The 14664-nt window shown below is 44.1% G+C and overlaps 1 protein-coding gene across 8 annotated transcripts in view; it reads left to right on the top strand.

Annotated features, from left to right (window-relative positions):
• The first annotated feature begins 260 nt into the window (after positions 1–260).
• NAXD (NAD(P)HX dehydratase) overlaps positions 261–14664 on the top strand; it is a 74380-nt gene continuing 59976 nt past the window's right edge. Inside the window, exons 1-4 of one of the 8 annotated variants that reach the window (XR_015062478.1) lie at positions 478–1519; positions 2410–2520; positions 3033–3134; positions 3332–3838. Coding sequence is in view for 6 of the 8 variants with exons in the window: in XM_085898535.1 (XP_085754661.1) it covers positions 1177–1519; positions 2410–2520; positions 3033–3134; positions 3332–3838 (1063 nt within the window). In the remaining 2 variants the exon portion in view is untranslated. Of the gene's footprint in view, positions 423–477; positions 1520–2409; positions 2521–3032; positions 3135–3331; positions 3839–14664 lie in introns of those variants that run through there. The other 7 variants (XR_015062477.1, XM_085898535.1, XM_085898536.1 and 4 more) reach the window with 7 other exon arrangements.

Below are 14664 nucleotides of genomic sequence, written 5' to 3'. Positions count from 1 at the left end.
TGAGCAATGAAAGAAATTTCACTGCTTTCACTTATTATTCGTTTTACTGAGATCATGGCAGTATGATGAGCAGCAGCGACACCTGAATTTATCATTCATGGCGGTTAAATGTAAAAATAGCGGAAGAAAAGTATTCTAATTTTGATTATCTGCAGTTTGATTTAACATCGCCATATTCGTAGAACTGACAAAAGTGGAGAAAAGAGGCAATTATAAAGTGAGGAGCTGTCATCGCGGAGCTGAAGCGTATTTACGTTGGAGTTAAAAAGTAAATAATTATTAAACCTCCATTTAACCCCAGATGTACAGAGTTACGATGTTGAAGTATAAAGCCTGCAGTATGGTGTCGCCGAAGCTCGTACTTCTTGCACCACCTGGGGCTGGAGCTTTGCCCTCTTTCCTTTGGTTGCGCCGACGGTTCGGTCCGTGAATAGTATCTATTCCGTGTATCTGCTTTGTTTCTGTGGTAATTTCATGTTTGATCGTCAAACTCAATGATCGAAAGTGAATGTATGATTTGTCCAATTTGTCGGCGTTGTGTTGTAGTTTTTAATTTCTTTTTTAAAAACGGGTTTATTGAGCAGTATAGTAACAATGGCCAGACTGTGTGATATAAAAACGTCTCTACTTTGATTCCCACTACGCGTCTGTTTTTCCTCACAGTTGATTGTTGGCACAGTTTTCCTCAGATTTTCCTCACAGTTGATTGTCAGTTTTCCTCACAGATTTTCCTCAGTTGATTGTTACAGTTTTCCTCAGTGGATTGTTGTCACTTTTCCTCACAGTTGATTGTTGTCACAGTTTCACTCAGATTTTCCTCACAGATTTTCCTTACTGTTGATTGTTGCCACAGTTTTCCACAGATTTTCCTCACAGTTTATTGTTATCAGTTTTCATCAGATTTTCCTCACAGTTGATTGTTGTCAGTTTTCCTCACAGTTGATTGTCACAGTTTTCCGCAGTTGATTTTTGTCTTGTTTTCCTCATTTTCCTCAGTTGATTGTTGTCAGCTTTCCTCACAGATTTTCCTCACAGTTGATTGTTGTCACAGTTTTCCTCACAAATTTTCCTCACAGTTGAAAGTAACGAACGTATTCCATCAGCTCGTCACCATTTTCTCCATCTCGACTTTTCGCCCGTCGGCGGCAATTCTCGCGAGATCTTGCGACGGCAAGTATGGCGGGTCGCGCAAATAACTGGTGTAGCGTTGAAACGGAAATAGTCATCAAGACGTGGGAAGAGCGGTCGGTGCTCAGCATATTTGACGGGAAAAAGAAGAATACGAAGGCGTACGAAGTTATGACGAGAAAGCTTCAAGAGCATGGCTTTCAAAGAAGCGTGCCGCAAGTGAACGTGAAGGTGAAGCAGCTGCGGCAACAATATTACAAGGCCAAAGATGCAGTGAACCGGAGCGGTGCATCGAGCGCAGCAGTGCACAAGATCTGTCCTTATTTCGACAGACTTGATGCATTGATGAGCTCCAGACCATTGACAACTCGCCATTTGATCCGGTCTGCAGGTGAATGAGTGCAATCCTGCATTACGATTTACACGTGAAAATGGAAACGCTGCTCATTTACTCTACTCTTACAAACATACACACGGTGGTCCAGAGGTCAAGAGCCAGATGGGATTTGAGCTGTTGGACTACAATAATTGATCTTTGCAATGTATCCAGTAGAGTATTTAATAATGGGCTGGCAGGAGGATTTGGAGATGTACATTCACCTCTAAGCTATCTCGCCTGGGTTTGAATCCCGACCCAGCTATAAACTGTCATCCTGGTGTTTCGCAGGCAGGGTGATTCATCAATGCGTGCGCCGTCCCTCGGATGGACGTTGAACTGACGTCCTGTCTGCCGGCATTAGTTTGTGCACGTTAAAGGTGTCCTTCACGAAGGGTAGAGGCGAGCTATCGCCGGCACCCTGAACAAATTACAAATTCCTACTCTTAAGCTACTGCTGGGAAGGCAGTGGCAAACTACCCAGTGTAATCCTTGCCGAGACACTGCTTCTGCAGACCTGCAGCTCTGTAACGTATGTAACGGAGTATGGTACATCAGAATCAGAATTTAATAAAAATGATTACCCCTTTCTTTCTTTCCAAACGAGTTTTGGCAGTAAAATTACCAAAAGATGAGAGAGTGGAGCTTCTTTTAACAAGTTAGAATTTAAAAGTACTTACAAGTTAATTGCCAACAATTTAAACATTTACTGTAATTGGCTCTATCAGTGGTCAATGGTCATCTCGCATGGTAATGAATAAATAAATTATCTTTACTCTGATAAACCTTGTGTTGGCTTAATGGTTAGGGTGGTGGGCTTGGGATCCTAGGATCCTGAGTTCAAATCCCACTCTGCTGTTTAATTAATATCAGGTGGGGTTGACTCTGCCTCTCATCCTTCCGAGGTCGGCAAAATGAGTGCAAGCTTGCTGGTATTCTGTGTCGGAGTGGTGACCCGTCGAGGATTATACCCAATAGCAAAGGAGACTGCTTAGGCAGCACCGACGCTCTGCATGGTGAGGATGGACGGATGGAGTGGTGAATGGTGATCTCGCACGGTAATAAATAAATTATCCTTGCTCTGAGAAACCTGGTATTGGCTTGGTGGTTAGGGTGGTGGCTTGGGATCCTTGGGTCCTGAGTTCAAGCCCTGTTTTCCGCTGAATTAACACCAAGGGGTTGACTCAGCCTGTCATCCTTTCATGGTCGGCGAAATGAGTACCAGTGTTAGAACCCAAAGGCTGCACACGAAGGGAAGGGGTATTGTTGGATTTATTAAAAATCTGGTATTGGTGTGGTGCAGGCATGATGGGCCGAATGGCCTCCTCCTGCACATAAAATCCCTTGTTTAAAAAAAAAAAAATCTGCATTTTTTTCGTCCATATATTAACCATGTGGCTCCTGGTTTTGGGCCACCCTGTTTATATATGTATATGTCATACACGCTTCCACACAGCTCTGAGTGCAGATTTTATAAATTCCGTAATCAATCACTGCTATTCGTGATGGAGTAAAATTATCTTTTCAGAAGCAGCAGACATTGAGGAATCTGCAACAGAAAGGGCCGATGAAGATGCTACCGTATACCGTCACTTCACGGCTGAATTCCTTCGTGGCAAGTTATTTGATGGTGCTTCATTAAGAGGGACTTGTTTTGAATTGTATTTATTTTATTTTGAAAATTTGCTTTGTTAACATCGCCGAAGCCTAACACATTCTTTTTTCTATTGCGGTGCAATTGCAATTTGCTCCTTTAATTTATAACCACACTTTTCTTGATGGGCACAAGGTTAACACTAGTCTGTCTTTTTGTTTCTTGTGTTGAAGGTCAGTCGAGTACGTCGGTAGACAACGCAGAGCAAAGTACGTCGGCAGGTAACTCTGAGTCGTGTGAAACCCCAAAAAGCAAGATAATACAGCTGACCATCCCTGGCTCGGAAAAAAGACTCAAGCGCAAGGCGTCTGCTGACTCTGGTGTTGTGATGGACTGGATGGAGAGGCAGAGGAATGAGGAGAAAGAGGAGATAAAGAAGCTGCAGGAGAAGATGTGGAGGCAACAGCGTCAAATTGAAGAACAGTGGCAGCAGAAGGAGGAGGAGATGTTCCGGAGGAGGATGCGTGCGGACGAGGAGGCTTCCCGGTGCATGATGACCATGATGGGGCAGATGCTGAACATCCTGTCCCGCATGGCTCTTCCAGTTGCTACTCCGGCTTTGTCTCGGCAAGCACCCACTTCCACGTATGGTCAGGCCACTCGGTCAACGGACGTGGGCCCACCTGCATCAATGCAACAGTCGTCCGTACCAACGTATCCATTTCCCAATTCATCTCCAGGTCTGTCTCGTATTTATCACCGCTTCAACGAAGCCAATCACCATTATCGTCATCATCCTATGGATGGGCTGAAGATTATCTTCGATGCACCTTTTGAGACTAAACTTGTCGAAACGCTTGTTAGAAGCGTAATCATAAATTTTATTAACTTTCATCAATAATCGGCAATTTAATGGTTTTATATCTGACAATTAGCGGAAACAATTACTTTTGATAAGATACTATATAGGAGGTTGTTGGCTAAGGTGTGAGGTCTTGTGGATTGGCTGGTCGGTTAGCCAACTGAATTAGAAACTGGATTAGTGATAGGAGGTAGAGTGGTTATGAGTGGGAGGATGTAAGTTGTGGGATCCCTCAGGGATCAGTACTAGGACCATTATTATTCATTATTTATGCCAACAATTTCGATCGTGGGGTGAAGAGTCGGCTTTCCAAATTTGCAGAAGACACAAAGCTTGGAGGTAAAGTGGATAGAGAGGGGGCAAATCAGATCCAGGAAAGTCGATATACTTTAATAGATTGGCAGATGTCGTTTAATGTAATTAAATGTACTGTGCTGGGGTTGAGTAAGAATAGTGAAAACAGAGATTACCTAATACAAGAGGCAGTCTTGGAGTATGTCACGCAAGAGGAATGATCCGGGGTTGGTCATAGATATTGGGGGTAAGCAGAGAGCACGATGCCAGGTACCTACAGTTTAAGCGAACAGGGTTGAAGGTTGTATTTGTAGAGGGATAAATTATAAAATCAAGAGTTAGTGTTCATACTGTATAGGAACTTAGTGATGCCTTATCAAGAATATTATGCAGGTTTTGTCACCACATTTGAGGAAGGATATACCGTAGCTGCAATAGACCTATTACAGTGTGCAGCAATGATATTGATTCTGGGCCTAGTTAGACTCAGCTATGATGAGCGGCTGAAGGAGACAGTACTTTATACATTATAAAGGAAGTAATTATGAGGTGATGTGATGGAGATGTTTCTGATAATGAAGTGTTTAGACACCATTAGTGCAGAATAGACAGTGATAGGAGACGGAGGTCACAGTTTAAGAATAAAGAGAAGTCCGATAGTAATTCCGGGATCTTTCACTCAGAGTGGTGAATGCATGGAATGGGTTCCCTGCTAGGGTGGTGGTAGTGGAGTTGATGGCCATCTCCTGTATTGAAGTTCCTTGTTTATTGTTCAAGTGTTGATGAAGTCTTTCTAAGGATAACCAACCTTCACGGACGTGCCACCGTACAAAGCTCAAATCTAACATGGACGATATTTTGCACAAGACGTTTAATATCCATGCTGCTCCTTGCAAACATTGATGACACTTTGAAATAATTACACAACTATTTTATATTTTCAGGTATGAGTGAGCATAGAACATCACATGATGCATGTACTGCTGTTCTCTTTTGTCCACAACCTGTGGCAAGCTGCCATCGAGTCACAGTTCATTTTACAACATTGATAGGTTGAAAGAAACATGTACAAAAAAACAATTGCTTAATACATCAAAGCTCAGACAAAAAAAAAAGTTGCTCAAATGTGACGATGTGAATTTTATTGTCAAAGAATTGTTTGCAAATAAGAAGAGAAAACTGAAATTAAGAATATTTTCCAAAAATTGCAAACCTTGCACACAAATTTGTCCTTTGATATTCCACAAACCACTTCCACAACAACGTTGAAGGTTTTCCGAGACTTGTGAACATCTACTGCCAATCCTGCACAACAAAAACACGCTCTTTCATTCTCAGCATGGTTCCTCAGAACCCAGCTTTTCGCCACGACTTGGAAGATCTCCACAGACGATAGTGCATTTGAAGGTGATGATAAAAATAATTAATGCAGCGATAACGTGCATCTTCCAGGTCACCACGGTCAATCTCGTACATTAGGTATTGTTGCGAATTCGCGCCCGCCGGCGTGCGAACGGCCACGTAACTCGAATCGCGGCACGTCGCCCACCGGACGGACAATTCTGTTGTGACCCTCTCGGACTAACGCTGGGAGCTAGTCACGAGTGGGCCTTTCGGCCTCACCACGATCGTGCCAATCGGCCCCCCGCGTGGGATAGGGTTGTTCGCCAAACTCAACCTACCTTAGTACCCACGCGGAGGATAGACCGGGCGATCGCACCTCGCCGCAGGTCAACTCCGGACACGGGCCGCTTAAGCGATCCGTTCCGTACTATCGGGATAACCGAGCGGTGTTATCGTCGGCCTCGACGGTTCCGATTAATTATCGGGCGTATTAAGCCCACTACCAACCCTTTACGTGAAGCAAGATGGAGATTCAATTAAAGAAAAGACGAAGCGAAATGGGAAAACAGTTCAACATGATGCACATTTATTCCGCGGCACACGGAGAGCACACATATACAATTAAAACAATTATGCACAAAAAGCAAATGTAACAAAAGAAACAATGACGCAGAGATACTATCGAATAAGACCGACACACGGCAACACTTAACAGTTTTACTTTACCAGACTGGCGCCACACACACACGTTTACACAGAAACAAAAGAAAAGGCCACCCTCAAAGACAAGGGGGCAGACTGGGCCTGTGGGCCAATATTTGCGCGGGACCTGAAAGAGCGGTCAGGTCCGCGAGACCGGGTGGGTCCTACCCGCATCTTTGTGATGAGCCGCAAATGTCGCAGCGCGGCGGTGCCCTGACTTTGTGCTCCTTCGCGGGTTTCGTTGGCACCGCTTGGAGTGGGGTGGGAACGGGGCCCCCTTTTCGCACTATCTCAGCGTGGTGGAAAAAGGGGGGGAATTGTTGATGCTCTGGGGAAAGATTATAGCTGGCTTGCTTGGGTCCCGTGACGAGCGATTCCACCGCGACCTCGTCGCCGACCGCCGTCTTCCTTGCCTCGGACCCGAACTCCTCGGTCTCTTCCCCCAATTCTCCTCAGCCGACTGCAGCAAACCACCTGGACGCCCTCGCCTCCCGACTCCACTCCGCGCTCCAACCCGACTCTGCCTCAAAACTCTCTCCGCTTTTCTGCCACTCTCCGCTCTTCCAAAACCGACTCTGCTTTTCTGCCACTCTCCGCTCTTCTAAAACTGACTCGACCGAGATTCGCCTTGCGCTCGGCGCTTTATAGGCCGGCAGGAGAACCCATATGAAAAATTTCTGGATCAGAACGAGCTTGGGGGCGGAGCCACGCTCACCCATTGGACGGGGAAAAGGGGCGTGAATCTCCGCTGATCCTAGAATTTGCATATCTCGATTCCACACAGACGCGCCTGAAGGCGGGGACAAACCGCCCTGCACTTGCTAATTGGACAGATCAGAAGTGGGCGTGTAGCATTCCTGATCCGAATTCTCCTTGGAAAGGCCGCATTTTGCACTCGCGGCTCGGCGCGTGTCTTGTACGAGCCCAGGACAGCCCGACGCTCGGTGCTCACCAGTGATGCGGGAATGGCCGCAGGAGAGAGGTGAAGGTGGTGGAGGGTTCATGGTGGTGGTTTATGGCCATGGTGCCGTTTGGAATGGCGGTGATGCGATGTTTGCGGGAGCGAGTTGTGAAGGTAAAGATCGTGGCTGTTGGCGTTGTTGTTGTTGTGTGATGGTTGGAGCGTGGTTGGTTCAAAATAAAGATAGAACAGAAAAACGGCTATCTCAAAGCGTCGCAGCCCGAATGAATCACATTTATTCCCTCGAAACAACAGGTTTGGGGCTAACTACACATGTACTTACAGAGATATCTCACCTACGGGACCTGAATGGTGGTTTGCGAATTTCCACAACCGCAACAGTATGAATGAGCCTGAGTGGTGTGGTGAACTAAACTGTATGGAGGTTATTGGACATAGGAGAATGAAGGGGGTGAGGATAGGGTCGGCCTGCTTTCACTAACCTGCAAATCTGTTCCACTAACCTTAACATGGTAATTGTGTTTGCTCACTTTTTTTTCTTTTCTTTTCGTTTGCTCTTTTCAATGTTTGCACGTAGTTTAACTCAGAGATGCAGAAATGTTTGTGGAATTTGCTTCGACTCCTGTTGGCGATCAATATTTATTGTCTTGTTAAAAAAAAAAAATTGTTTAACATTTAGTTCGACTGCAAGGCTGCTTTGCTAGACATGTTTTTCTCGATGCACCAGCATTTGTTTAAACCCCAAAGAAGCTTATTGTCTTAGTTTGAAGTACTGTGAAGGATTTCATTGGTTGAATTGCAATCCAAAAATGCACAAAGTTGTTTACCATTCTATGATATCCTTATTAGTAGAGTACATAAGCGAAAAATCATTCACTTTGTGATGAAAACATCAAATTTGGTGGAGTTGTAATTTAGGTTATACCTTTTAATTTCAGCTATAAAGTCCCAATGAAAAATGATGTTGCAGCCTGCAACTCTTAACCTCCCCAAAATGTATTGATTTTTACCTAAAGCACACTATTTTATTTGGTAAAATAACCATTTTTGCAAGCTTTATTATTAGGAACATTCCATAATTGCATTATTATGGATTGTATATTTTAAAGATAGCATCATGTTTTACTAGGATGGCACCCTTTAATTTTGAAAAGGGGGCTTTGCAGCTGACGTTGATCAACTGAAAGTTGAGGGTTACATTTTTAAATCATAAAAATCTTAGCATCAAAAACAAATTGTGATGTTTTCATTAAATCCACGTGTTAATGTACTTGCTTGTGAATCAAGTATGAAGGCCTCTGTCATGCATGGAATTATTTGTTTTCTGTTTTAGGAATAAGGTGTTAAATACGGGGTCATAAGTGACCTTTAATATTGTCGCGGGAGTGGCCAGCTCAAGTTAACCCCCCGACCCAAATTTGTGGTAGCCAGGCGGTTAACACTGCCAACCTCCCGGGACGGCCGATCAGTTCCTTATTACTCGGAGGCGAACACGTTGATCGACATAGATTTCAACACATGCTCGAAGGGTATGGCGGAGGGCAATAGCGGACGGTGAAGGAGTACTCGGAATGGTGGATGGAAGGAGGATTGCGGAGAATGGAACGGATACACGGGGGTTTAATCCGCGAACCCACGACAATTACACGAATACAATTTCTTCAAAAGGAATATATTTAATTTAACACACAAATATTTTCAGGACGATAATTCAAACATAATAATATTGAGATTAAATAACTAAATCCTACGGTCGAGGCCTCACACACGGACACATACACAGACGGGGTGACAAAATGAAAAGACCCCACCCCCTTTCAAGTACACTGGAACTCAGCTTGGGCTAGAGCTGATCCCCATCGAACCTGGAATGAAGGCGTCTCCACCAGCACGTGCACACACAGGCAGAATAGCGCTTCACTTGTAGCAGGGCACACGCATGCAAAATGGTGCTTCTCGAGTCACAGGGCAGACTACGTACCCCAGGCAATCCACAAGCAGCTTTCCACACGCCGGCTCAAGAACGTGCCAGCCTTCCTCTTCCAAAGGTACCACCTGCCTCGTGCAGTCCTCACGACCTCGTGTGTGTGTGTGTGTGCTCTGCCGAACTCCCATCCTTTCCAGACAGAAACCTCCCACAATACACCCGTGCGATGTGCCAGCCTCTCCTACCTTTTCGATCACTCCCCTCTCTCGTGCCATGCAGTCAGAACCTCCCACGCCCTCTGCAAATGCGCCCTATATCCTCTGCCTTCGGGGCGTGGCCTGTTCGCCCCAAACCTGGGAAGGCGGGGCTTCTGTTGCCGTTTCAGGGATGCGTTTCCCAGCTTTACGTCCTTGCTTGAAATATAAAAAACACGGAAAATCACAGAGGGCAATCATGTACTGGGGGGCTTGTTCTCACTCCCTAAGCTAATTAACACCGCACCACCCCTCATGTGGTGACGTGCAAGACTTGAGCTCACAGATTCCCTAAATTAGTTATATTGAGATGCTTCTACTTGTCAACAGACCAAGCAACTCTACACAAAGCTGAACTTCTTATTAAATCCTTCCATCTACCCCCACAACTGTAAATAATGTAGAAACATATCCTTTAGCATTATTAACATATCCATTACTAAACGGATTTGGAATTTATTTCCAGATATGCATGTGATTACCAAGCAAGGAAAGGAAGCAAAGAACGAAGGACATAAGTATTTGGTGGTGGTATTAGTGGTGGAGGTCATTGTTATAAGTCTCCATCATGTCAAACTTATGCCAACTTGTAAAACCCAAGGAACATAACCAGTTGGCTACCTCTGTGGAACAAATTTGAATGGGCACTTTTCTGTGCCAGGAAGACCAAAAACACAAACCTCTGTTATGTCCAGAGAAAGCTCGGCTACATTTCAATTGCAAATAACTTGAAAGAATTTGAGAAGTGTGGCCCAGTCCTGATGGGAATTGGTCTCAGCAGGTTAGATGATTGTGATGGCATTGATAATACCCTCAAGGCACACAAAGTTGTTTACCATAAAACTTTTTACCTGAAGTTTTCGAGACAAACTTCAAAAGGCAATTAATTGTCTCTTGAAAAACACTTGATTATGAACCCAACTCACAGAAAACAAGACACAGCCTTGATAGTTCGACCAAAGTAAATTTTCAGCAACCAAAGTGCTTCTCTTTTGATCAACCAGGTCTCATGCATAAACCAAGAACAGACAATATTGATGCTCGTGTTGAAGACTGTGCATCAAAACTATTATTCCAAGCTCATGGCAAACTTAGCATTGTCAGATATGCATGCACTAGATGCACAATATCATTTAAATTGTCTGGTTGATGTATGCTAACATCAAGATGAAGAGTGGTTATTCCACTTCCAGTGAAGTATCTGCTGAGGCTGTGGCTTTGGCAGAGTTTGTGGCATATATCAATGAACAGTCAGAAGAAATACAAGCCCCCATGTTTAAAATCTCATTTCGCCAAAATGTATGATGCTGGACCCAACAGATGAGTTATGATTCAAAATCATCATCAAAAGCGAACTCAACCAGGGTAAAAGTAAAACTGTTGGAATTGGTCCATAGTTTGAAAGATGTTTCCACAGGAAAGGGAAGTGTTGTTGGCTTATCATAAGATATCAGGGAAGCTTTGAAGTATGTTTGTGACAATAGTGACGACTCAGATGCCATGGTAGGGACACGGATAGGTTACATGGCTTATTTGCAAAGCAGCAAATATAGGAGGAAGAGGATATGATGCAGAAACCAAGCTGTTGAATGATGGGCGCTCCATGTATTCCTACAATAATTACTGTTGTATGTCATCTCATTTGGCCCTAGAGGGGTATCGACTAACTGACTCAATTACGAATGTTCTAGGCAGTCTTCTGGTTGCCATGAGTTGCCATTTCATCAAGCAGTAGTGTTGAAAGTGAATGCTTTCCAAAGTGAATTTTTCACAATTTCTGAAGGTGTTATATTTTTCTTTCCATGGTAGTGAGTCAGATGTCGACGCTTTGTGATTGTTTTGTCTATGTCTGTTGTGGTGTTCTGGTGGGTGCCGATACCTGGTGATTGGCTATCAGTATTCTAGTCAGGAATCGTTATTAAACAGATGTTATTTTGGTCATAAAATTCATCATCCTTACTTTATCGTGGAATTTCCGCCATTTTGAATATTCAATAAAGTCAGCTGATATCAAATCATAATATTTATAATGCTGGATAACCATTTTTCAAGAAAATCTATACTTTCTTTCGGATTATGTGATGTACAACTTCATTATATTTTTGACGACTTGAATGATCATAGGACTGTAGTGACTGAGACACCAATTTCTTTCCAAAAAAACTGGCTTCAGAATCTTTTTCAAAATTTGTACCCAAATTTCATTATTATTTTTATTATTATTGTTATTTTTTGTATATATTGTCGAGGCTCGTATGAGAGCTAACACACAACTCACAAGTGGGACAGGAGACGAGGGGTGGGAGAGGCAAGGACCAAACTGGGGAACAGAGACATTAGGAGATCTGTGGAAGGGAGAGGGATGGGGCAGGGAACATGGGGTATACAAGCTGGACATTACAGGAACTTTCAGGACCTTACACGACAGGGAACTTTCGGGAAGGAAGGCAGGGAATTTGAAGGAGGTGGGTTTGGGGTGGATTCTTCTTCTTCTTCTTCTTGCATATGGCAGCTCATCTGCAGGAGTAGCTATTATTTCTTGGAAGCGCGACTGTGTCGCTGATGCAGTGTTGGGGTGGATTAACGGGGGTAGAAAAGATGGAGGTTTTGGATGGAGGAAGATAAGAGGTGGTGGTGAACAGCTGTTTTGAAGACCTTGAGGGAAGAATGGGATTAAAGAGAGTGGGAGTTTATTCCCAAGGTGGGGGAAATGAGGAATGAAAGAGTGAAGGTGAGCAATGATTCATGATTTTGGTAGTTTTACCAGAAGGGGTTTGTTGGTGGACCTTGAGCGCCCTGTTGAAATATGGGCGGGGGGGGGGGGGACAACATATCGCAGATAGAGCAGGGGTGGGCGAGACCGGAGAGGAGACGGTTGAAGACAGAAAGCCCACCGACCTGACCTGTCTGCGGTGAGAGAGAGAGAGGCGCAAATACTCAGCCTCACCGCGGGAGATACTAATGAAAAATTGGCAAGAAGAATACCAATGAAAATTATTATTGGCAATAATAAGCTATAATTTGGCTTCGGAGTAGATTTTTGCCCCTATGATTCCACAGTCAATTTGTTTATTTTTCCACAGTCAAGACCTGTTTATGAATATTTATTGTGACACCAACCTGGAGGAGCATAAGATTGAGACCACCACAAATGAGGTAGTCAGAGTCATGCAGCGCCAAATGCCGTATGCTATGCAAGCTGTGATCAAGGAGGAAGTGGAAGCTTTGTTGGAAGCTGATATCATGGAACCATCAAAAGCAGCCTACAACTCACCGGTGGTGACCGTGAGGAAAAAGGATGGATCCAACAGTTTCTGCATTGACTTTTGGAGATTGAACTCTGTCACAAATTTTGACACAATCCATGAGGAACCCTGAAGCTATCGTGGCAAAGCTGAAGCGAGATCGGTACTTTACCAAGATCGACCTGAGCAAGGGTTACTGTACGATTCCTATGGAGGAAGTCTTAAAGGAAAAGACAGCATTCATAAGCTCAGATGGTTGCTACCAATTTAAGAAGATGCTATTTGGCTTGGAAAACTCAGCGGCAACCTTCAATCGCATGATGAGGAAGATGCTGCACAATTTACGTAACATCGACCACTACGTGGATAACGTACTGACGCAAACAGTCAGATGGGAAGGCCATGTCAAAACACTGCGGCAACTTTTTGAGAGGATCAGGGAAGCCGGTTTGACTCTTCGGCCTCCCAAGTGTTGCATTGGATTTCACATGCTGGAGTTTGTGGGACACTGAGTGGGAAAGGGTCAGCTACAGATGGAGGAACAGAAACTTACCTGTGTCAGAAATGCCCCAGGAATGACGAACAAATGTTAGATTCGATAATTGCTGCGCTTGGCGGGGTACTATAGGAGGTTCATACCAAACTACGCAGATGAAGTTGTGCCCCTCGCTGACCTCACTGACCGGGAAAGGAATGACTCCGCGATACAACATGAATGTCTCGCTATCGTGTTTGCGGTTAAGAAATTCCAGAACTACATCTACAGACGAGAGTTCATCATACAGACTGATCATCAGCCCCTGTCGCATATACAGAAGTGTAAGATTGACAGTGCGAAGATAATGTGGTGGACGTTGTTCCGACAGAACTAGCGGTTCTGTATTCAAGCCATGAAGGGCTCTGATAATGTGGGAGCTGATTGTATGAGTCGATTGCGATTGTTTGTTTTTTGGGGGTTGTGTTGCACTCTAATTTTAACTGCCTTATTAAAAAAAAGTATTTGCAATAATATTTTTCAAAAGGTGGGGCTTTTGTTTGTCAGTTAAAAGCTAGATGTTGTGGTATTTGTAAGCATTAGTAAATGCCTGAAAGTGAACGATTAAAATTGGCGGTTACATGTTATAAGTTTCGTTTAGCACAGATCTGTAAATTGTAATATAAACTGCTTGCTGTAATGAGCTAATTTTGACTGTCGATGGCAGTATTGCACTCTAAACTGCCTGGTGAGATTCGTGAAGATGCTGGAATGTTCTCAGACGAAACTTCTAGTACAGACTAAAATTGCATTTGCTGGAAGGCACGGGATTGTTCTGTGTTACGTTATAAACCCTCAAGAGCGAGATGTAGAGAGATGGGTGACTTGTGACGAGCCGTGTGTTTCGATCGACCCCGTGCTTGATTTAACCGTGATGAGTTAACGAGGTGTTAATGTCCCAAGTGGTTGTTAACATGTGGAGCCGATTATAATCAAGTTGATTAAAACTCATTAAGATTGTGTATCGAGAAAGAATTCTTTTGAGCTCTTGAATCAGAGAGAGGGGGACAGACAGACAGATGGGCGAGCGATCAGACTCAATGGTTCGACAGCCCCAGATGATGAGGTGAACACATGTGAGTTGAACCGGCAAAACATAGACACTGGGCAGAAATAACCCAACGCGAGAATCGGAGTTGGACATCGTATGTGATGGTGAACTTCCTCATTTGACTTTGTATCTGTTTATTTGAAACGCAAGTTTGAAAAAGAATGTTACGCTGTTAATGTGATCACTGTAATGCCACTCAGAAGTCACAGACACCAACTGACAAAGATCCATTCGAGTGGTAGCCAACTGGTACGTTCGTTCAGACTTGTGAAGCTCAAAGCTTGGATTGCAGTTGTTAGAGAATGTGCTGTGTTCGGCACCACGAGCAACATACGTACACTAAATGGAAGGAAAACCCCAAGGTGTGTGTGTGTGTGTGTGTGTGTGTGTGTGTGTGTGTGTGTGTGTGTGTGTGTGTGTGTGTGTGTGT

Source organism: Eptatretus burgeri, chromosome 10 (assembly GCF_056783735.1).
Source record: "Eptatretus burgeri isolate ZD-2024b chromosome 10, Ebu_testis_v1, whole genome shotgun sequence".
NCBI classification, from domain to species: Eukaryota; Metazoa; Chordata; class Myxini; order Myxiniformes; family Myxinidae; genus Eptatretus; species Eptatretus burgeri.
Note: the sequence above shows the minus strand (reverse complement) of the source record. Positions and strands in the feature narration are given on the sequence as shown.